Source organism: Aquila chrysaetos, chromosome 2 (assembly GCF_900496995.4).
Source record: "Aquila chrysaetos chrysaetos chromosome 2, bAquChr1.4, whole genome shotgun sequence".
NCBI classification, from domain to species: domain Eukaryota; kingdom Metazoa; phylum Chordata; class Aves; order Accipitriformes; family Accipitridae; genus Aquila; species Aquila chrysaetos.
This window is the reverse complement of record NC_044005.1, coordinates 12438808-12460177: the sequence shown is the minus strand read 5'-3', so window position 1 is coordinate 12460177 and position 21370 is coordinate 12438808. Positions and strand designations below refer to the sequence as shown.

The 21370-nt window shown below is 42.0% G+C and overlaps 1 protein-coding gene across 22 annotated transcripts in view; it reads left to right on the top strand.

The window, feature by feature from the left end:
• The first annotated feature begins 1324 nt into the window (after positions 1–1324).
• The window catches only part of MARK3 (microtubule affinity regulating kinase 3), a 64433-nt gene continuing 44387 nt past the window's right edge, over positions 1325–21370 (top strand). For 4 of the 22 annotated variants that reach the window (XM_030007439.2, XM_030007441.2, XM_030007438.2 and 1 more), the window contains exons 1-4: positions 1328–2086; positions 10265–10303; positions 14835–15026; positions 21008–21061. In XM_030007439.2, the coding sequence (XP_029863299.1) occupies positions 2036–2086; positions 10265–10303; positions 14835–15026; positions 21008–21061 (336 nt within the window). In that variant the 5' untranslated portion in view covers positions 1328–2035. Of the gene's footprint in view, positions 2087–4692; positions 4938–10264; positions 10304–14834; positions 15027–21007; positions 21062–21370 lie in introns of all 22 variants that reach the window. The other 18 variants (XM_030007426.2, XM_030007429.2, XM_030007423.2 and 15 more) reach the window with 11 other exon arrangements.

Here is a 21370-nt window from a genome sequence, read left to right as displayed (position 1 = left end):
GTCCTGATGATGAAGTAACAGACAAGAAACTTATTTATTGCATAGTGTTCAAAGGCTATTTTTCCTTGCTGGTGTCTCTAAAAGCGAGGAAAATATTACCTACATCGTAGGACAGATTTCAAGGCCAAGCTGGTAAATATTTATAAGAGACATAAAGTTTGTCAGATAAAATACGCTTTAGAAAGACAAAATGTTATTGCTAGGCTGCCAGATCCCCAGAGATGCCAAGTTTCTACAAACCCCACCAGATCTAGTGTTTTTTTCTAGAGGTTTGTATTTTCCCTGTAAAAACAGAAATAGATTTGTTTCTAAACCATCTATACACCGAATACAGACAAGCTACTCCTCTTTCTCATTTTTAATTCATAATTAGATCTACTCATGACTATACCGAGGTCTTCCTTGTGCACTTAAAAATGACTGCGCAGAGGAAACTACTGGATACACGAAGCATGTGTTGATAGCCCAGGCTTCCACCCTCCTCCACCAAACCAACCAAGCATCAAGCTGGCACGAAAACGCCCCGCTCGAACACCGCCTGGGCGCCCGGCTGCACCAGGTGAGCCCTGCTAACACCAGCCTCAGCCCCCCCGACACGTGTCAGCTCCCTTCTTCAGCACACACCATCTTCTGGGCTGGCAAAGTCCAAGAAAAGGGAGGACGTGCTTTGGCAGAAGACGACCTGAGGACCGAACCCTGAACACCGCCGTACAGCAGACGCGTTTCTGGACTGCACACGCTAGTGTTCCCGCTGCCGGCTGTGAGCGGGCAGCAGGGTCTGTCCCCGCGTCCCTTCTCCGGCTGAGGACTGGCCCCCCGAGGAGGAGATGCTGCCATTTCCCCAGCCACCCTCCGCCGCTTCATCCCCTCTACCCCACGGTGCCCCCCCGACACCTGAGCTCCCTGCCCCGGCTCCCACCGTTTCTCCTCTCACGCCCGGCTCGGCCGCCCCGGGGCTCCCGCAGCCCCCCGAGGGCCCGTTTAGGAGACACCCCCCCCCCCCCCCCCCCCCCCGGCTCCTCCAGGCCGCTCCCCCCCGGGGCTGCTCCGGGGGCCGAAGGGCGGCCGAGCCCTGCCTGCGCGGCGCCAGGCCGGGTCCCGGGGACGGGCAGGGCTCCCGCTGACCGCTCCCCAGAGGACGGGGCGGGGAGTCGGGGGAGGGCCGCCACACGAGGAAGGGCCGGTGCCGGCCCCCCCCCCCGCCGCGGCCGGCGCCCCCGCCCCGCCCCGGCCCGGCCCCTAGCAACAAGCCGCCGGCGCCGGCCTCCCCGGCGCGGCCGGGCGGGGGGGGGGGCGGGCCCTTCCGGTTCATGTCGGAGCTGGGCTCGGCGCGGAGGAAGCCGGGCGGCCATCTTGGCTCGTCCGGGAGCGGCGGAGGGGCGGGGGGCAGGCAGGCGAGCGTCGGGCGGGCACCCAGCTTCCCCAGCCCGGCCGCGGCCCGCGGGGTGCCGGCCTTCTCGGAGCCTGGGGCGGGCGGGTAGAGGCGCGCCGGGATGCGAGCGGCGGCCCGGTGAAGCGGGGCCGCGGCGGGGGAAGGAGAGGGGAGCCCCCTCGGCGGCGGGCCTGCGCTAGCCGTCGTGCCCTGGCTGCAGGGGAGAGGGGCCGGCGAGAGGAGCCGGGCTGCGCGGCGCCGCGCTGCCTCCTCCTCCTCCTGCCCGCCCGCCCGGCGTTTCCCCCTCCCGGAGCCGCTCCCTCGCCGCCTCCCTCGTCCCGGCTCCATCCCTCCCCGCTTGATGAGGCGGCCCCCTCCCCGCTGCTGACCCCCGCGGACCCCGGCCTGGCTGTAGGATGAGCCCGGAGGACTCGGAGGGGGCGAGGCCGCTCCGCTCCCTGAGGGGGATCTAGCTCGGGCGTGGGGCGCCGCCGGAGGGTGGGGGGCACCGACGCGACGCCGCCCCCCGCCAGCCACCTCGTCCTTCATGGTGGCTCCCTGCGACCACCATCTCCGAGCAGACGCGCAGCCCGGCCCGGGGGCCCGTGTGTGTGTGTGTGCGCGCCGCCGTCGCGGGCAGCGCGGCCGCCCGAGTGAAGTAAAATGTCCACTCGGACTCCATTGCCCACGGTGAACGAGCGCGACACCGAGAACGTGAGTACCGCCGGCCGCGGGGGGACCGGCCCGCGCACCCTCCCCCGGCGCCGCTGGCTCTGGGGACGCCGGGCCCCGGCCAGCCGGGGGGGCATCGCCCTGCGGAGGGCTGTCATTAACCTCTTGCCGCTTGTACTGCTCCCAAATTACCGATTTACTTTAAATTAATTATTTTTTAACTCCTCCACAGCACGGTTCGCCTGTTTAGTAGCGTTTGCGGGTATCCCTCCCCCAAGCCCGGTGTCCCCTCTCTAACGCTTTATTCTAGTATCTCTCGGTGGCGAGGACTGGGTTTGTTATGTTGGTAACGGGGAAGAGAAGATCCGCGGTGGGGAGGGGGGTCCTGGTGGCTTGCTGTCTTCTCCTAGTATGCAAACTTACTGCTAAAAGCAGCCGAATAAACCTCTGGTAAACAGATGAGACTAATTCAGCTTTGGTAGTGGTGGGCTAGGTGACCTAGATAATAGGCCTCTTCCCTGCTTAATTTGCAGGGTTCTCGACGATAATGACGCTGTTAGACTAGTCACCTGTTCAGATGACATTAAAAGGGTTTCTTTATTGGAATTATCTTCCAGATGAAGGAGCCTGTTCCTTCCTTCCTCCCTCTCATTTTTTTTTTTTCTTCTTCTTAACAAAGCCAGGGTTTAGGAATTGACATTTTATTTACAGGATTGAGTCAAACACTGTATTAACAATTGCACAGGTCGCACGCTAAAGGAAGAAAGAAAGAAAAAAAAAAATAGTAGTCCTACCACATGAGCAGATAGCCACAAACGAAGCTTAGTAGGAGACTCCCTTTCTGCAGATAGGAACTGTATTTCTTTTAACTTAAAACTTGATCCCAGTGTATCCTGTCTAACCATTTTTCTGCATAGGCTCTGACATGTCCCCAAATGATAAACAGAAGGGAGTTGTCACTCACTGTAGTCTAAAATGAGTTGATCAGCAAACTTTGTATTCAGCTTTCTGTGAAGGCTATCTGATATTCTTTAGAAGACAGATGCTAAGCTTGACAAAGGAGGTTTTTTTTTTGTTTGTTTGTTTTTTTTTGCAAGGACTGCTTATGTTTTGGACTGGCATAAAAAGTGGAAACTTTGGTTAAAGATCAGGAAAAACTGTTGGATTGTTCCAGACCGTAAATAGTCCAAGAAAAGTGATGGTAGCCCCATTGTTTAAAACAAGACCAGACAAAGCATTAGAAAACATGCTGCATAGAACAATTACTGAATTACTGGGGATTTAGATTTTATTGACATAATAGGCACTTCTAACTTCTGTGATCTTTATTTGTTTTAGCACTAGATGCAACCTGCAGGCTAAGGGCTGTATTGAGCAAAAAGCCAACTAAGCATATTTGGTTGTAAAATCTCAATGAGCTTCCTGCCTTGTGGAAGAAAATAATTAAAATACTATGCGGCCCTTCCTATGCCATGGGGAGAGTTGAAGTTGTAGCATACTCTACAAAATACTATACAAAGTTTATTTGGATAATTGTTTTAGTCTATAAGTAAACCTGACTGAGGTTTTCAAGCTCCATCTATGTGTGTGGAGGCCACCCAGTAAATAATTTTAGAAAGTGTTCTCTAATGTAATCAGGTTCTCTAACGTAATTAATTCAAACTCTACTATGGATAACTTAACGGTGGAAAAACTTAGTATGTGCTCGAGGAAATACATTATTCACAAGCTGTGTGTTCTAGCACTTGGATTTTTACATGTCTTCCACTTAACGCACCTTGTTCTCACTTCAAAATATTGGTCTAAGACTTCTCTTTAGTAATCTTCATAATTAACATAGATGGATTGTCTTGCTTGCAGATGAATTGCCTTGGGTTCAGATTAAGGCATATTTTTCAACTGCTGTATTCTGGTCTGGTGACCACAGAAATACCTGTAGGTAGTGATATTGACAGGGAATGATTAACCCGAGTACTTGCCAAGTCCATTGAACCAACCTCCCAGTACAATACTGTATCCCTCAAGAAGCTGTCTTTGATATTCTGGCTATCAGCTATCTAGAAATTCACCAAAATACATTCTGTTTAGCCTTGCTTAAAACTAAATTTAAATCTGACATTTAGTCTGTCTGACTTAGCCCTACAGCTGTGAATGCCAGGTCTCTTTTTTTAATACTAAATGTGATGATTTTAATACTTCAACTGACTTTTCTTCTACCGCAAAGATGGGTGTATTGTGTTGGCAGGTAAATTGAGCCCTTGATTCTCCTTCACATAAAAGAAGTCTAATTAGTTAATATTCATAGGACTCTTTGAAGCTCAGGTGGGAAGAGGATTAAGAGGTGCCAAGGTACTCAGCTAGCCTTTGGGCCACGGTTGTGGACCCCCTTAATGACTTCTGTCTGCTTGGAAGGTTACCACTGCTGACAAAGGCTTGGTTGGTGTTGAATCTGGTTGAAGCGTGCTGATCATAGCTTATCCATGCCTATACTTGCAGTTTGAAAATGAAGTTAGCCTCCAGAATGACGGTGAACGTAAATTATCATTGTCTGTGCTTGCAGTTAACCACGTTCAGCGGTTGGCAACTCCTGTTGAATAGACAGGGTCTAATTGTCAGGACTTGATTTTTTTTTTATTTTTTTTTTTAAGGCAGTGTATACCACTTCTTATCAAGACATGTACTGCTGAAGTGGAAATACTGTCACAGTGACTTTCCCCAAAAGCCACTCACAGCTATCAAGCCTTTAGTGCCTTTGAGATTAAAGAATTTGGCTCCGAGTCACCTGGTTTTGAGAAGAAAGGCATCCCAGATGATCTGTGATCACAGGAACTTCACACTTGGACAGTTGGAAGCTGGCTGTTGGCCTGCGATGAGCTGGCTTCTCATCGCAAAGGTAGAGCAGCTCCTCTCTGGCCATGTCTTGTGCAGCAATGGCTGCCAGCTGCTTAGGGGACAGAATTGAATGAGAGGATCAGATCTTTTCTGTTTTCCTCAGAATTATGTCCTGCATGTGGGAGAAAAAGCAACAGAGTCAGCAGAGAATGCCTTCATCCAAAACTGGGAGACAAGGTAGACACAGAAGAAGGACCTTTAGGTGACGGAAGAATGAGTAAACCTGTTTTACTAGTGATGAGGAGGAAGGGAGAGAAGGTGGAGGAGGAAAGATTGTGGAAATACAGTAGGAAAGGTAGATGGTGGAAAGCAAAAGATAAGAGGTGGCACAGAGGAATGTGCGTATGGCAGGATGGAGGACAACCAGCGACAAAGAAATAGGAGCAGAAGGAACAGGATTGTGGGGAGTAGGACAAATGTTCATTAAAAAAAAATCTCAAAGAGTGGGAAGATGATAGCAAACTGTAGATAGAAACAAGGAAATACAGGTGGTATGGAGGTTGGTAGATTTTTTTTTTTTAAGAGCATGAAATAGAAAACAAAAATCTTAGACTAAACAGTTTAATTTGAACCTCTGTTCATTGCACAGCTGTGGGGTTTTGGGGGAAAAAAGGTAACTGTTTTGAATGTGTTGGTACTGCAGGCCAATCTGAATTAAAAATTTAAGTAATTTGAGGAAAAGCGAGACTAAAATATACTCTTTATCTCCATGACTGTGCCTAATGTGAAAAATTTGCTATTGAAAAATACCAGCGTGATGGCAACTTGCTTGTACAAGCCTATACAAAAGGATTCTGTACAGCAAAAGTATCTCATTTGATTTTTTTTCATTTAAAAAGGTTTAGTAAAGGCAGGGTTATGTTCAAAAATTTACTTCTAAGGTACTGTGAAGGTTAGTGCAGTACATCTTGGTTTATTACCAATTAGCTATGAAATGCATTAGAGCATTTGCAGACAGTATGCAAGCTCACATTATTCTATATATTATTTATCAGTCTTCTCCTCTTACAAATAGATCTGTAATCAGAATGCTTTCTTCCATAGCGTGAAATCCTGTGGTGTTTTTTTTTTTTTGGGGGGGGGGGGCGGCGGCAGTGTTTTTTCTTTTAAAGAAGGGGCTGAGGAGGAAAGTATGCCTGTGGCCAAGAGTTCTGGTAGATTTTTTTTCTACAGGGACCATATATGTTCTTCCATATTTTTCACCAGTTGTCATAAATGTTCTGGTTTGAATTAGGTGAAGGTGGCAAAATAACTAGAAATAAAATATGTTTTAGGAATTCATCTGGGATGTATTTTTTAATTCCAAACTTTCACAGAGCAGGAAAATGCTTTTTGTGTGTTTCTCACTGCCTGGGGTGCCTGGTAGGTCTGGTACTGTGTTTGTACTCAAAAAATACCTGATTAGGTTGTGCAACATTGCGAGTCACCGACTGCTAGTATTTTCACATTTTGAAGTGAGAAGTTTCATTCTTCAGCTCTGCTAAACCACCTGTGCCGTATGTTTAATCATTTGGTTTCACTGTCAGCTTGAACTGATAGGAGGCTGCTGGGGGCGTCAGCCTTGGCTGCATCTTCCCACCTGTGGTTTATGCTGGCACTAATTAATGCAGGGCTGTATGACAAGTCTGGTCGGCTCTCTGATCTGACTAAAATGAAGCCTTAAGAAAAGTGGGTTTATCCCCATTCTGTGTGGCTGCAAATACTGACAGGAGAGGATGGGAATGTCCAGTTCAGGTGGGGAAGGCTAGAAATGCTTCTTATTATTTTAGTTTTGGTTTGATTTAAGCCAGTCGTAGCACAGCACCCTAGGGCTAAGATAACTTGAGTTGTGCCACAACTATGAACTGAGATACATAACTGCAGTGGTGTACCTTTCACAAGTCATGCTGTTCTGCTCCTGGAAACGAACTTCCATTTTTTTTTTTCCTTTTTTACATTATTTCAGTAACTCAGAAAAACTAAGCTATAGGACCTTACTCTAGAAGTTGTTAAAAAAATCAGACTTAGTTCATGTATTTTATTAGCACCAGTGGATGTGACTTAAATTTTGGCCTTGGAAGTAGTGGTCTGAAAACCAGAACACAGCTACAGAAATTATTGAAAGAAAATAAACAAGAGGAAATATGGGGTTTAGTACACTAAACTTCGTAGACTTCTTCCTAGGCTTTCTTAACCACTCGCCTAATATCCTTACCTGCTCAGTTCTCCATTTTGATTCTAGTCAAAAGACGCACTCGTGTTGATGTAAGCGGACAATTCCTGTTGACTACATGTCTCAGGTGACTCAAGTCAAAGGAATTCTAAGAGTGGAGGCATTTGTCTCTCCAGATCTCCATTTCATATGATATATAAGTAGCATGTGTCTGCAACTTCTTCCTCTTCTCAGTCAAGTAATGCTGCCTCATGGATGTCAGCCAGATCAAAAATGGAGGTCACTTTTTTTTTTTTAGGCTCATGGCGTATCAAGGTTGGCTCTGCTTAGTGTGGAGATCATCTGCCACTAAAAATGTTTAGAACGTATGACAAATAGATGCTTAGTCCTCTTAAAACATAAACCTGAAAGGTACTCAGTACGCCTGCGATAACGCTCCAGCCAGTCTTCTGGATTAAATCCTTGGGTTAAGAAGAATTCTTGGCCCGTAAAGCAGCAACTTGTTGAACTCTGTGTGTGTGTATATATACATATAAACAAAAATTAACTTTGAAATAAAATTTGTTCCTGCAGGGTTAAAGCCTAAACAAAGTTTTCTATCTGCAAGCTCAATGTGGTCTTTGAAAACCAACTGTGAGGTTTTTTTTTTTTTGGTTTTTTTTTTTTTTTTTTTTTGTTTAGCATGTAATTACTGGCAGTGATGATTCTGGAAACAACTTAGTTGGCAGTATTGTTGATGAAGAATAGAATATGGTTGGCTCTTCAGCTATTATTCCCCAGGCTGATGTCAATAAATATCCATTTTAATCAGCAGTAAAGAAACTTTGGCTGGAAAGATATGATGAATGTCAGATCTTGATAATGTGAAGCAACAAAAGAGCTTTTAAAAAGCTTTTCTAACCGGCACCAGACTTATCTTTTTGATTATATAAGCAGGATTTCTTCAGTGTTGTGTTGTTCAGTGCTAATCATGGAATTACAGATTCACTCTCTTTCATATGCTGTATAGAGTATGAACCAAATGAAGTCAAATACATCGGCAGAGGCTGTAGTGGTTATACATGGAAAGGACTCCTGAGCCAGACCCTGTATGTCTGCGAAGAGGAGCCTCTTCCCTTCGCTGAAGGCTGTTAGTGCTTTGCTATTGGCACTCTCCCACTCTGATGTTTACCTCCATCAGGCTGCCCAGTGTAGGGAGCTGCATTGCTCTGCTTGGTTTGAGCTGTAGCTGCCTTGTCCTGACTGTTACTCCTGTTTTTTTCCTTTATTTCGCCCTCCCCGCTGAGGTTAGGGAGAATTAGGAATGTGTGTCAAGAGGTATAGCCTGTGTGTGCGCTAAAGATTGTATTTACCCTTCAGGTTCTCCCTTTAAACTGGTTGTTTGACAAATATGACTTAATTAAACTAGCCACTCATTTTCATGAAGTGTCGTACCAGTTAAGTGAATGAGTACTATGGTAGGCTGAGAATTATGCAGTGAATTCTTCACCTTTTGACAATGGAAGCATCCACTTTAGTGTTTTCTCTCCTTTACCAGCTATAATGTATTTCTAGAAGGTCTGTTTGTCTCCCTTGCTGAGTTCTGACCCTCTCAGTTGTTCTACTCGATTGCAGCATCCATAATGGTAGACTTCAGTGAATAACTCTGCCTTCCTGGATTGATAACTTTAGTACCACATTGGATAGCATTTTCCTTTGTAGGACGGTGTTTAAAATTTCATGAGGTGGAAGCCATGACTGTTCACCCTTAAGATTGATTATGTAGCAAGCTAGTCTAAAAACTGCCTTTTAATTATATGTGCTGGAACTAAAGGATTGGTTACGCAAACATCGTCACGGGCATACTGGGTCTGACAAAATCTGCCTTGCTCCATGTCCTGATTTATGCCCTGGGCAGTGGTAGGATGGAAGTAAAATCAGGACAAGTACAGGACATCTTCACCTGGTGTTGTCTGTTTTATAGTATAGGAAAATAATGTAATGTTTCTATAATATATGATGACTTAGGGATTCCCAGAGCAGTAACTGGTATATAGACAATTCTGGTTGAGTGTTTGCTGTGACACCTCTTGGTGGTTGCCAGAAATGTAAGTCTGTGTTTTGACTTTCCGGTAGAATTCCTTCGTCAGCAGTCGCAGGATGCCCTGCTGTGCTGTTTCACGGATATATCTGTGCAATAAGACGCTATGTCTGTGAATATCTGTATGGCTAACCTATTTTCTCTTACACTGAGTAGCACTCAGCAGTCTGTATGTTCTTAAAGATGTTAACGATAAATGGGAAATAAAATACAACACATTGTTAGGAAGGGTTGCAGTGAAATTTGTCTTCACATGTTTCATTTAAAATATTTTTGTGTTTTAAAAACCTATGTTTCCTGTTAAGTTTTTCTATAAATAAGAGCGCTGGTGGGGAGTGTGCAGCCAGAAATTACCATGTATTTATATGTTGTGTGCCCAAGTTTGGGTGATGAAGCAATTTAGTGTCTCAAGTGTTCATCATGTCCTGGAATGTTTAGATTATTAACATCGTAAGGGATAGGCTTAAGTACAATTTTTTTCTTATTACAATTAAAAATGCTGAATTGAATGAGGCTATCATGACTGTTACTGGTCTGACAGCTTTCCAAGAAATTCTATAGTATCACTTTGTAGTATTTCTTGCAAAGATGAGGTAACAGCTAAGGTAATAAACATTCCTAGAGACTTTTGTAAGATTACATTTTATTAGTTCATTTGGCTGATGAGAAGGTAGTTTTCATTATTTTATAAAATAAATGCTTTAAAAAAATGTTGATACCTTTTGTCCTCCCCGTTTTAGAAAGAAAGCTTCCTACTTACTGTAAATAAACATGGATTTTTACAGGTCTTGGGCATTCTAATTTCTTAATGTTTTTCAGCTCTTCGAATGGATATCAGATTCTGTCTCTTCCAGGTTTTTCTCAGCTGTTGGCACCATCTTAAGCAGTATGAGAACTTTGATACTAGCCATCCTCTGCCCTGCGTGTTTCTAATGCTCTGAATGTTAAGATGTCTCTAATCATACAGATACTGGATAAAGCTAACATCTACCAAAAAAGATTTCAGTTATTGGCACCTTCATACTTCATTTGCTTTTTACTTTCTTTTCTTTTCTTTTTCTTTCTCTTCATGCTAATCATTATCTGGCTATGAAAGGATGTCGGCTCATCATTGGGGGAAGGCTTTTGCGAAAAGGTGGGTTTTGCGTTGTGTTCCAAATATAGTTGGTCTTAGGCTCAGTCCCTCACAGTAAGGTCTCTCACAAATGGAGATGTTTTAGTCCATTCCCTTCTGGGTTGAGTAATAGCAGGGTGGGGCTGGGGGGAGGAGGAGAATGCTTTTTTTTTTTTTTTTTGAGAGAGAGAGAGGTTATCATGTTGACTTGAAAATGGATAGTTTTTTAGGGAAGCCTCCTACTATGTGCAAAAAAAACCCCTTTAAACTATTCAAAAGATTTTGAAATGGAACGTGATGCATGCCTAGATATGGAAGAAGGTGCTTTCTTGTCATGAGTGGATTTCAGGAGACTTTTCTTTTAAAAGATGGTGACTGGCTAGCCTGAAGCTGCACAAAGTAGCCAGTCTCCTTGCTTCACCCCATCTGCAGTATAATGGTCTTTCTTTGCATGAAGACAGGTATTTTGGGAATCCCTCAGCTATGGTGAGTGTCATGAACAAGTGTTACCCTTACATACAACACATGACCAGGAGATACAACTCACCTACCACAATGTATAGAAACTTACTACAAATAAACACATGCTTGTTTTAAATCTGATGTTTCTAAGACAAACCCCCATTCTTGCTGAAGCAATATAAATGTGGACCTGGGAAAGAAGCCTGTAATTGAACAGAGTCTCTGGGGGCCAGGGTGTGAGGGAGGCAAAATCTGCAGAGTTGAGGGTCTGCTTGGGAAAGGACAAATGACCTGCATCTCAATTTAGAGAGCAGAGGATGCTGTTACTGTTTTTCTGGGTTGAGATTGGAGCTGTTAATCTGTTTGCTGAGGAAGCCACCCTGGGAAGTAGCTGAGTACAGCCAAATGCTATACAAGCCAAAGCGTGACTTGAACTTTTCTTGGACCATCTATATTTTTGCTTTTTGCCAACACCATTTAGCGTTCCATCTACCTATCATGGCTTCTTGAAAATTATTTGGGTGGGAGAAACACTTTTACTCAGTTTTGAGTTTATGCTTTTTAGTACTGTATGCTACCAAGCCCTCTTCCTTCATTTCCATGAGCAAAAGAAAATCCATGTTGAAACTGGGAAGCCGTTTTCTGCAGTTTTTAGAAAGCTTGTGTTCTGTTCAATGCAATAATCTTGTATTTGACAGAGGAAGGACCTGCTGATATACTGACTTACGTGAAGTGAAATAAAGTCCAAATTAGATATGGTTGCAAATGGACAGATTTCTACAGAGCAAGACACAGCTATGAGCAAGTCAGTTGGAGAGAACTGAACTGCTTAGGAACACACAGTTTGATACTCAAAAACCACAGCTGAAAAAGGCCATATTCTTGAAAAGAAGTAATCTGGGTTAGGGTAGAAATGCAAACCTCCGTACAAGGAGATTGTGTTAAATTTATCAATGCTAGTCCAAATAAATTCACAGCTGTTAATTCCTGCTTTTAAGTGCAAAGCTAGAAAGCATGAAAAAAATGATGAGACACAAGAAGTCATTCCTCAACAGAGGACGGCGAAGCTCTCAAGGTATTTTAACTGGGGTGGTTTACTATGTGGAATAGAACTTGTTAGTGTAACAGAGTCTTTCTTTTACCTAATATTGTTTATCTAAGTAGGATGTGAGTAAGATCAGTTCTGAATAACCTATACACAGGTTCTCTTGTTTGGGAATACATGGTACCTGATGCCCACATCTTAACTGCCTCATAAGCTAGCTGAGGTCTATCACAGTTTATTAGTTCAAGCACAAGACAGCACCGATGCAGATACTTTGTTTTCGGGGTCAGCTGTGTCGTTCAAAAGCAACCTACTTGTTGAATCTGTCTGCTGGAGAGCCTAAGCAAATAAGCCCTGCTTGGAGGCAGGCTGGCTCTTGCTGAAGCCAGCTTGTGTGCCTGTGCCACATGCCCAGGTGTGAAAGAGCTATAGTCTAAATAGTCCTGATATGCTTGTTTTTCCAAGGTACGTTATCAACTTGGTGTAGTGCAGTGTAAGTAGTGCAGCTGTATTCCTGCAATGCTGTACTTGAACTAAAAGTGAACCTTCCTCTAATGTATCCAAGAAATATCCTCTTGGCCCTGTACAGAACATTCTGGTCTCTGATCACTGGGGGGTAGCAATGTAGGAAGGATGTTAGCATCTAGCATCAGCAGTTGCTGCTTTTTTCTAGTTGGTCTGAATAATTTGACACTAGAAAGTACCAAAGGAGCTGACAGAGAAGTTCTCTGCATTGTGTGCTGCAAGGTTTGTTAGAAGTCAAAGTTAAGGGAAGTATAGAGGCATTGCTGTGCCAGTACATACAGAGGTAAATAAGATGGCCTGAAGAACCAGCACCAGCCTGGCATTAAGGGCATGCAAAATAGTGAAGCTGTTGATACAGGATTTCACTGGCTTTAGTAGTTCTTTCAGCTGGGTTACTGCTCTTGACCTTCCTCTTGAGAATTATTGATTGATAAACATTTATGTAGTTGTTACAGTCTTGAGATATTATTGAGAACAATGAATTGTTATCAAGCATTGAATTTTTACTGGATCTTGTTACGGGTGTGCTTCTTGTTCCTGTGCCGGTTATTAGTGGTTTGGAAGAAGTGTATACTACTGCTCCTGAAAACTAGGATAAAGATTACTAGAATATTAAATAGGGCAGGATGGGCCAATCGTGGGGAACACGTAACCTGCATGTAAGGAAACTCTGCATTTCACTTCAGCCAAATGTGAGATCATGTGTGTAAGGAACCAGGAATGAAAGTCATTATGTGTGGTAAGGGAATGGGAAGCAATAATTATTAAAGACTTAGGGTCAGTGTTGGGTGGTAAGATACAGATGGCCTTCTGCCAAGAAGGCTACTTCTGTCCATGTGACATCAGTGGAGTGTTGAACAGAAGATGCAGTCTCTGTTTTTAGTCCTACTGCACCTACTGTGGGTATGGCATGGCCAGTTCTAGCATAAGCCCTACAAAAAGATGTTGGAAAAATAGGAGAGGGTTCTGAAAAGAACTATAAGAAATGTTTCCTTGTCTTTAATCATTCTTACAGCAGCCTGTTTAGGGAGCTCAATATATATATAACTTATTAAAGGGGTAATGTGATCATAGTAATTAAGTACCTATATGGAAAGTACAAATCTGGTGACAATGCAGTAGCCAGGCAGTAAGGAGAAGCTAAAGCCAGATTGATACTAAAACGTTATATGCACCACAGTGTGTGTGTGTGTGTGTAAGGGCTTAAATAGTAACTGTTGAAATAATTTTCCGAGAGTTGCCATAGACCTCTATCAGTAGTATTTCTTAAATGAAATGAATGTGTTTTTAAAAATAATTTGATCACAGCTGTTGCACTCAAATTAACAAACCAAGGAACTTAAGATGCCAGAGTATATGGTCACAAGGTTACATCAGGTTATTAAATAGAGTGTGAAACTTGCCAAGTGTCATGCAAGCATGGATTTGTTCATTTGTGCCTGTACCATGGTTGTTAGCTCTTGAGTTATGATCTCACATCCTTATGCTACAGGGATTTTCAGACTGAGTGTTGCTGTATGCCAGATTTTTGGTTGTCCCTGCTGGGTTTCAGGAAGAGTAGTAGTAGAAGAGCAAGATCGGGGATTTCTGGGATGACTGTGAATTTAGTGTGTCATCTTCTGCGTAGCCAGACATTTGCTCCACATTTGCAGACTACTGAGCTTTTCTAACTAATACTTTAATTAGTGAAGTTGGTGTATAGACCTCAACCATGAGTTGAGAACATGAAGGGACCTGCTCTTTCATAAACAGGCTGTCAGGAAATGAAAGAATACTTTACTGTTATCTTAACCATGTGATCTAACAAATAAAGACTATTATAGGTATGATATATATATACCCATTCATTTTTACAATTAATAGCTGTTCAGAGAAACTGAGTGAAAGGAACTTAACAGATTGCAGACAGTATCTCAGATCTCTGTAACTGGTGCTCAGACTATTAATATCTGAGGTTTCTGTACATTAGGGAAGATTTCTTCCCTTGTTCTCCAGGCTGTCCTGGGTGTTTTGAGTCACGAGGTTTTGTAGGAATAGGAGTCTAGTGTAAGAGAAAAAAACCCCTTTTATTATTTTATCAGTAGTATTAAACTGTCAAATATGGGTGAACATTTTACTGTGTGTACTTTGGAAAAGCTTTGTTCGTGTCTCCTTTCCAAAGGCTTTCCTGGTCTAGTTAGGCACAGTAGTGCAAACGGGAGATAATATCAAAACACCTCCATGTTTCATAACTGATTTGGCAGTCCATATAAGTTACTTGAAACTGCTCAACTATTGCTGCAGTTCAGGTTGTTTTTCGCTTGGTCTTTACCAGGTGATTAAATGGATATTGTGTTATGAACTGGGAACCTCTTTATTGCCCCCATCAGAGCAAAGTTCAGCGTGAATCTGAAGTTTGAGTTGGATCCTTTGAAGAAACCTTCAAAGGAGTTGCTAATGTTTTTGAATGTTGTATGCTTCTCATCATTGATGTGTTTTGTCTTTATTTCTTAGCCTTATCTATGTATGTTTTTATTGCAGCACACGTCCCATGGAGACGGACGGCAGGAAGTTTCCTCTCGAACTGGGCGCTCTGGAGCTCGCTGCAGGAACTCTATAGCTTCCTGCGCAGATGAGCAGCCACATATTGGAAACTACAGACTCCTTAAAACGATTGGAAAGGGGAATTTTGCAAAAGTAAAACTGGCAAGGCACATCCTAACTGGCAGAGAGGTAAAGTGTTATGGGTGTAAACAGTAGTGAATTGCAGTAGGTGTGAAGGTTCTCTTAGAATAGCATCATCTAAGTCTGTGAACATTTAGCACATTTTACTAGAGGTACTGCCACTGATGTAGGAAAAAATATAAATGGAAAAGTATCTTTTTTTTAGCAATGATTACAAAACAATTTCTCTTGAAAATGGTCTCTTAAATTTGTATTTTTGACAAGTCCCTGTCCAACTGCATTGTGTTCAAGTTTGCTAGTAGAATTCTCTGCTGAATCCTCCATTCCAAAAAAAGGGCTCAATATATAGCAATTAAATAAGCTTGCTGGAAAGACTGCCTCTTGGTGTCTCTATACTGCACAGTGTAGGGCTGTATTGGAGGGGAAGTTAGGAATGAGAACTAATACATCTTCTTGATTATGGTCTGAATAGCCCAAACTCAGTATTTTCTTGCCAAAGCAATGTATCTCCCAGGAGATCTGCTAGTGTCTGCAGTGCTGGGCAGCCTTGGGAAGACACTCCAGTTTGTTCAGACCTGGTTTGTGTGTCTTGCTCAGTGTTGTATGGTGTAGACAAGCTTTCTCTTGTATCTGTTCATAGTGTCTAACTCAGTTCCATAATTAGTTTCTGCATGCCATTGCAACGTAATTAATAACTTACATTTAATGATGGTTCTGCTTTGGTGAGCTATAGTCCTGTTTGCTTGTTACAAGAAGGTGTTACTTGGTGCTGTTTTATTAATAGCAGCTCTAGGTACTGAGAGAGGGAGAAACACTTTGTGGACCTTTTCTTGCCAAACCTGTCTAATGAAGTTAATGTTTGCGGATACCAGCAAGGACTTTTAAAAAAAGCTATGTGGCTGACTGCAGTGCTTTAAGGGAATTTCTTTTTTCTAAGCTAATAGGGAGTTCAGTAGCACTAGGAAGAACAGAGGGGATGTCATTTTGCAAGAGTTGTTGGGAGGGTTTGGGGTTTTGTTTTGTTTTTTTTTTTAAGCTGACAGTTCCAGTGATCAGCAGTTGTCTTCTGGTGTTAAAGTAAGTGCTCGTTTGTAGACAAAGATTTTGGTTAATTGCTTTCCACTCTTAAGTTCCTTCTGCTTTTTACTAATACTTAATATAGGAAATCCAAGTACCTGATTAGTATTTCTTTGCTATTATTATAGGAGTTGGAGATAGGTATCATTTGTCACACATTCCTTTGCAAAAATTGAAGTACATTTTCTTTTACTTGTACATAACTGTGTGTTGACCTCTGGTTCATTATCTTCGTTTGAAATTTCAGCAAATAAACTTGACGGTGTAAAATCTTTGGCCAAATTTAGAAAGATTTAAGTACTAAGTTTCTTTAACTCTCATGGAATAGATGTCATTCAATTGATTCAGAGCATAAATCCTTTCCAGGATGTGGCCACTGGTCCTGTTTAGCTAGAATGAGTGGCCTTCCTTTGAAGGGAACAATTAAGCTGGTTTTATAGGAATATCTTGAAGGTATTTTAAACTTTGTTTTCTTTGTAAGAGGGATGGGTAAAAGTTTCTCTTCTTGCTAGGTGAACTGTACAGCATTGATAATAATTACCTTTTAGATGTGCATGACCAGAATTGTTCACAATATTCTGGATAATAATTTTCCCAGTGTCATTAATTTACCCTTACAGAAGTATTTATCTGATCGATCTTTAGATTGTGCTAACCTTTTTCATGGCTGTCACATTGATGGTTTTTGGTTTTGATCAGCAACAGCACCTTGTACTTTGTTGAATTTCGCTTTCTTTGCTAACTCATCTTCAAGGTTGTTTATATCAGTTTTCCATTATATTTGATGGTGCCTCTTAACTCCTTCAACAGACTTAATCATTATGGTTTGACTTCCTGTGCCAAGGCCACTGATACAGATATTAAACAAGATTGGTCCCAAGTCTTGTCCTTGAAAAACTCCCTCATTTATTTCCAACCTGTTATCTCTTTAGCCATTTTTTTTTTAATTAAAACAGCTCTGTGCACATTTCAGCTTATCTAGTTCAATAATTTCCATGCATCCTCCTAGACGAGGCTTTACAATAGTCCAGATAGTCATATCTTGTGTGTTTCCATAGGACACAATTAACTGTAGGAAAATATGTTGCATTTAACCCTTCTGTCGGTTTCCCTATTTTTTCCCTGCAAGTTTCGAGCTCAAGAATTTTGTGGTAAATGGCTCTACTAGGAGAAAAAGGTCTGATAACTTCTAAACCTGTGTTGCCATTTTGTTCTTGATGGATGTTAGAAATCTGTGCTACAAGAATGCTTGGGGTTTTTTCATTTTTTTTTTTTTCTTTAAACGTGCCACTCTTAAGAATTCTGGGATAATGTTCTCAGTCTGCCCTCAGCCAGATGGCACTCATCTTCCTGAATTTGTGATTTCCTGCTTTACACACTCATTCCTGCTGGCTGTCCTGTCTCTGTTCCTATTCTTTTTTCCATCTTACGTATCAAAACCTAAAATAAAATGCTTAGTTTCGGGAGTCATGCTTAAATGAGTTTTCATCTCTACTGTATCCTTGCTGTATTTGAACCCTACTTACCTTCTCCTTGTTATCTATGTAGCTAGTTTTAATGTTCTTTTAAGTGTCTGGTTCAGCTGCACTTTATCGCAATTCCTTCTTTATATATCTCCACTGATTAACTTCTAAATCATGCAGCAGATCACTTTTCTGTCAGTTCTTGGGAGGAGGGTGTGTTTGTTCAGGCATTATTCTAGGGTGGTTGCTCATCTGCTTACATCTGGAGTCCTTCCCTATGAATTTTCCTGTTGCTTGAGATACAGCTTTCATGCTTCCAACTGTAGTTAAGTTCCAGGACTCTCTTTCATTTCCATCTTTAGTGTATCTGCAGGATGTATGATGAGAGCCCAGCCTCAAATTACAGAAAGGGAGAAATGTTAAGCCCTTGGCGGGGTGATCAGAACATCAGCCTAACTTGAGGGGCTTGAGTTGTCCTGCCAAGGAGTGCGTGGCCTTCTGCTCACTGCAGAGGTATGAAGGGAGGGTTAGCTTCACTGCACTAGAGCTGGTGTTTGGAAACACAGTCCTTTGAGATCCTCTGTCTAGGAGAGTATTATCTGTAGTCTGTCTGCCCTTTCGAAAGCAAGAATCTTCATTGTAAATCGTGCTTTTGTTAATTCTTTGATTTTTCCGACAGAAAATACATAGCTTAATTTCTCAAAGGTTATTTCCTCTGACAAGTTTTCCATACTTGCCAAAACTAAACTAAAAGGTGAAACTACCTTTTGCTGTTACTGAGGTGCTCTGAATCACATCCAAAAAATGTATGGATCCTTCTGTTCATTAAAGGCATGTGTTCAGTTAATAGCCAGGAAGTTGAAGTTTCCTAGTGAGACAGGATTCTTTCAGGATCCAAGTCTGACTCCAAGGAATCTATTGCCATCTTCTTTCTGTGCTTCCCTTGGAAAAAAATAAATTTAAGAGGGAGAAAACATTCTGAACGGTAGCAGTTTGGCCAATTTGCTCAGTGTCTCAACTTCTGATTGCTTTCACTCCCTCATTCAAGTCATGTAGGAGGAGTGTTTTAAGACATGTTATTGTGATCGGTGAAAGCAAAGTTAATTTTAATTCTACTAATGAATTCACATAGAATATCATGGCCGATGCAGTGGTGTAACAGTGTAGGTGGTCTTACATTCCTCCAACATTGGCCATAGCACACATTACTTGAAACCGTTCCAGATTCCCTTGTGTAAAGAGAACAAAGTTTCTACTTTGGAAGGCAATTTGATGCTTTATTAACTATGCTTAGTAAAACAGAGGATTTTCTTTCTCAGGCTCATCAGAACTATTCTTGAGGGCAGGATCCCTTTGCCTGTGATTTGGAGACCTTATCAAGGCACTTGAAGTTGGTCCCTGTTCTGATGATGGGTTCAAGCTCTCAAAGTCAGTGTTAACACATTGTACTCTCAGTGTTCATGTGGATAGGAATTCTCTAAATTCATCCTGCCTTTAAGGCTATAATTAGTGCACTGAATGGGCCTATGAGTCTGCCTTTCAGAAAACCGAGGTGTGTGCCTTCCCTGTATCTCCAGGGCTGAATTTGTTTGCCAGTGTGAGAGACCTCTACGTTCATCCAGCACCAATGCACAGTGCAAGAGGTGAGCTGTGTTTTGCAGAAACCCAATACCTTAAGACTTTGTGGGTTGAAACAAGTTTACGTCTTTCAAAGATTGACCAGAATGCTACAGCTCAGAACAAAAATGCAACTTTTTCTGAGTGGAATGCACTTACCCAGCAAACAGCCGTCTTCTGTGGCATGGGTAGTCTTGGAACACCAGGTGACTTTGTCAACAGCAGATAGTGTTATTTGAAAGGCAGTGGTCACTCTACATCCAGCATGGATTTATAAGAGATTGCAGGGAGTGAGTAACTTTTGTTACCTTTGTGACAATAGTTCAATAGGTGTAAAGGTAGAGATAAAGATCTTTCTTGGTTTCATACACAGCTGCTAATATAAAAAAACCTATTGCTTAATGTGTTTCTCTTGTTTGTATTTTTGAAGTGATTTCTCAAGGTTTTGCAATGGAATTTTGCCTCAGGAAATAGTCATCTTTAATTTCAGTAGCATACTTTAGAAGAAAATACTCCCCAAAGCAAAAGTATTCTTAGATGGCTTCTTGGTGACGTCTCATCGTATCTTGCATCTAATCTAGAAGGGCTCAAAATAATCTTGAATCTCAGTTTCAGAAAACACCATACCCATCATACAATTCTATGATGCACACAAGCGTTGAACACTGTGTTCCCCTTTTACCCTCTCCGTCATGATGATGATCCATCCATGTGTTTTTGCACTTGAATGTAGGGATGTAAATTTACTTTGATGTAAGATATTCTTTATTCCATATGTTGTCAACCCCAAGTTAATGACATGACAAAGATAGCACAAAGCGATGCAGGGAAACAGGAGCTGTGGCATGGGAAGGAGCAGCATCTACTGTTTGAGCCAAAAATTCAAGGGGAATTGAAAGTCCTTGCTTTGCACCAGTGAGGTATTATAATCAGCTGAGTTGCAGCATCTTGATTCTTTGAGAGGCACCATCTTCTTGGCTTCTGTAGAGTTTCTTCTGGTATGTTTAGTCTCTAATTTAGAAAGGAAAAATACCAATTGGCATGTAATTCTAGAAGGATTCCTGTTTCCTGTTCTAACTCATCCTGTATCTAAATGGCATTGCACTGAAGCTTGTCTCTGTTGCCTATTGATTGCCTCAAATCTTCAGGTTATGACTAGTTGCCCTGGTACTGAATTTCTCTTTTGATTAATTTGTGAAATTTTTATTTTGTTCTTTAATATTTCTGTGCAGTATTTACTAAAAAGACGATAACTAGTAAAGGAATGAACTTGCCCAAATTGTTGTACTATAGCCAATATAGTTGATGCACAAGTGACACTTATTTTCATATCCATCATGAGCAAATTGATACAAATATTCAGTGAATTTCTGAAGATGAACTTGGTTCTTGCAAAATCTGTGTGGAATTGCTTTCGGTTTGCTCTGAAATCTCTGTTTTTAGAAGCATCTTCACAAACTGCCAATGCCCAGTCAGTACTGTGTAATCTGTTGTGTAATTATACTGTGTAAATATTATCTGTAGGCACACTGCTCTCTACTGGGGCACTGTCTGGTGTTGGAGTTTCCACTGTTATAAGTGTGGTGGTCTTAATGTCAAGCAAAAGACTGAGTGAGCTTCTCGTCTTAATACATTTAAAATACAAGGGTTTTTCCCACTCTGCTGTTTAGTTTGTTGCAGCAGAAGTAAATTACACTTTAGCCATTATTTCCAATTGTTTTTAGTTTAAATACAAGTACATAATTTACTGGAGAAACTTGAATGATTTTTGTGTAATTTTCATGTTTTCCATTTCTGTTACTGGATTTGACTGTCTTGTAATAACGCTGTGTTATTCATACAGAAAATACTGATTATGAACTCTTCCTTTAGGTTGCCATAAAAATAATTGACAAAACACAGCTGAACCCAACTAGTCTACAAAAGGTAGGTTTTTACATTTAATCTTTCAACAGTATTGTAACTTGTTCTATTGCACCACTTTCCATTAACCCCAAATGCCTGTGCTGGAGAATCTGAAGCATTACATATCTTGTGCACATCTGACTACTGTATTTAATAACTAGTTTTGTAACAGATATTTTTGACAACCCTGCAGTTGTTCAAGATGAACTTTTACAGAGCTGTAAACTGAGAAAATGGTGGTATTAGCCACTTCCTTTGTCACCAAAGCATAGCTAACTGTAGAGAGGACGTTCATGGTTTGGTATCATACACCCATGTCACATTCATGCT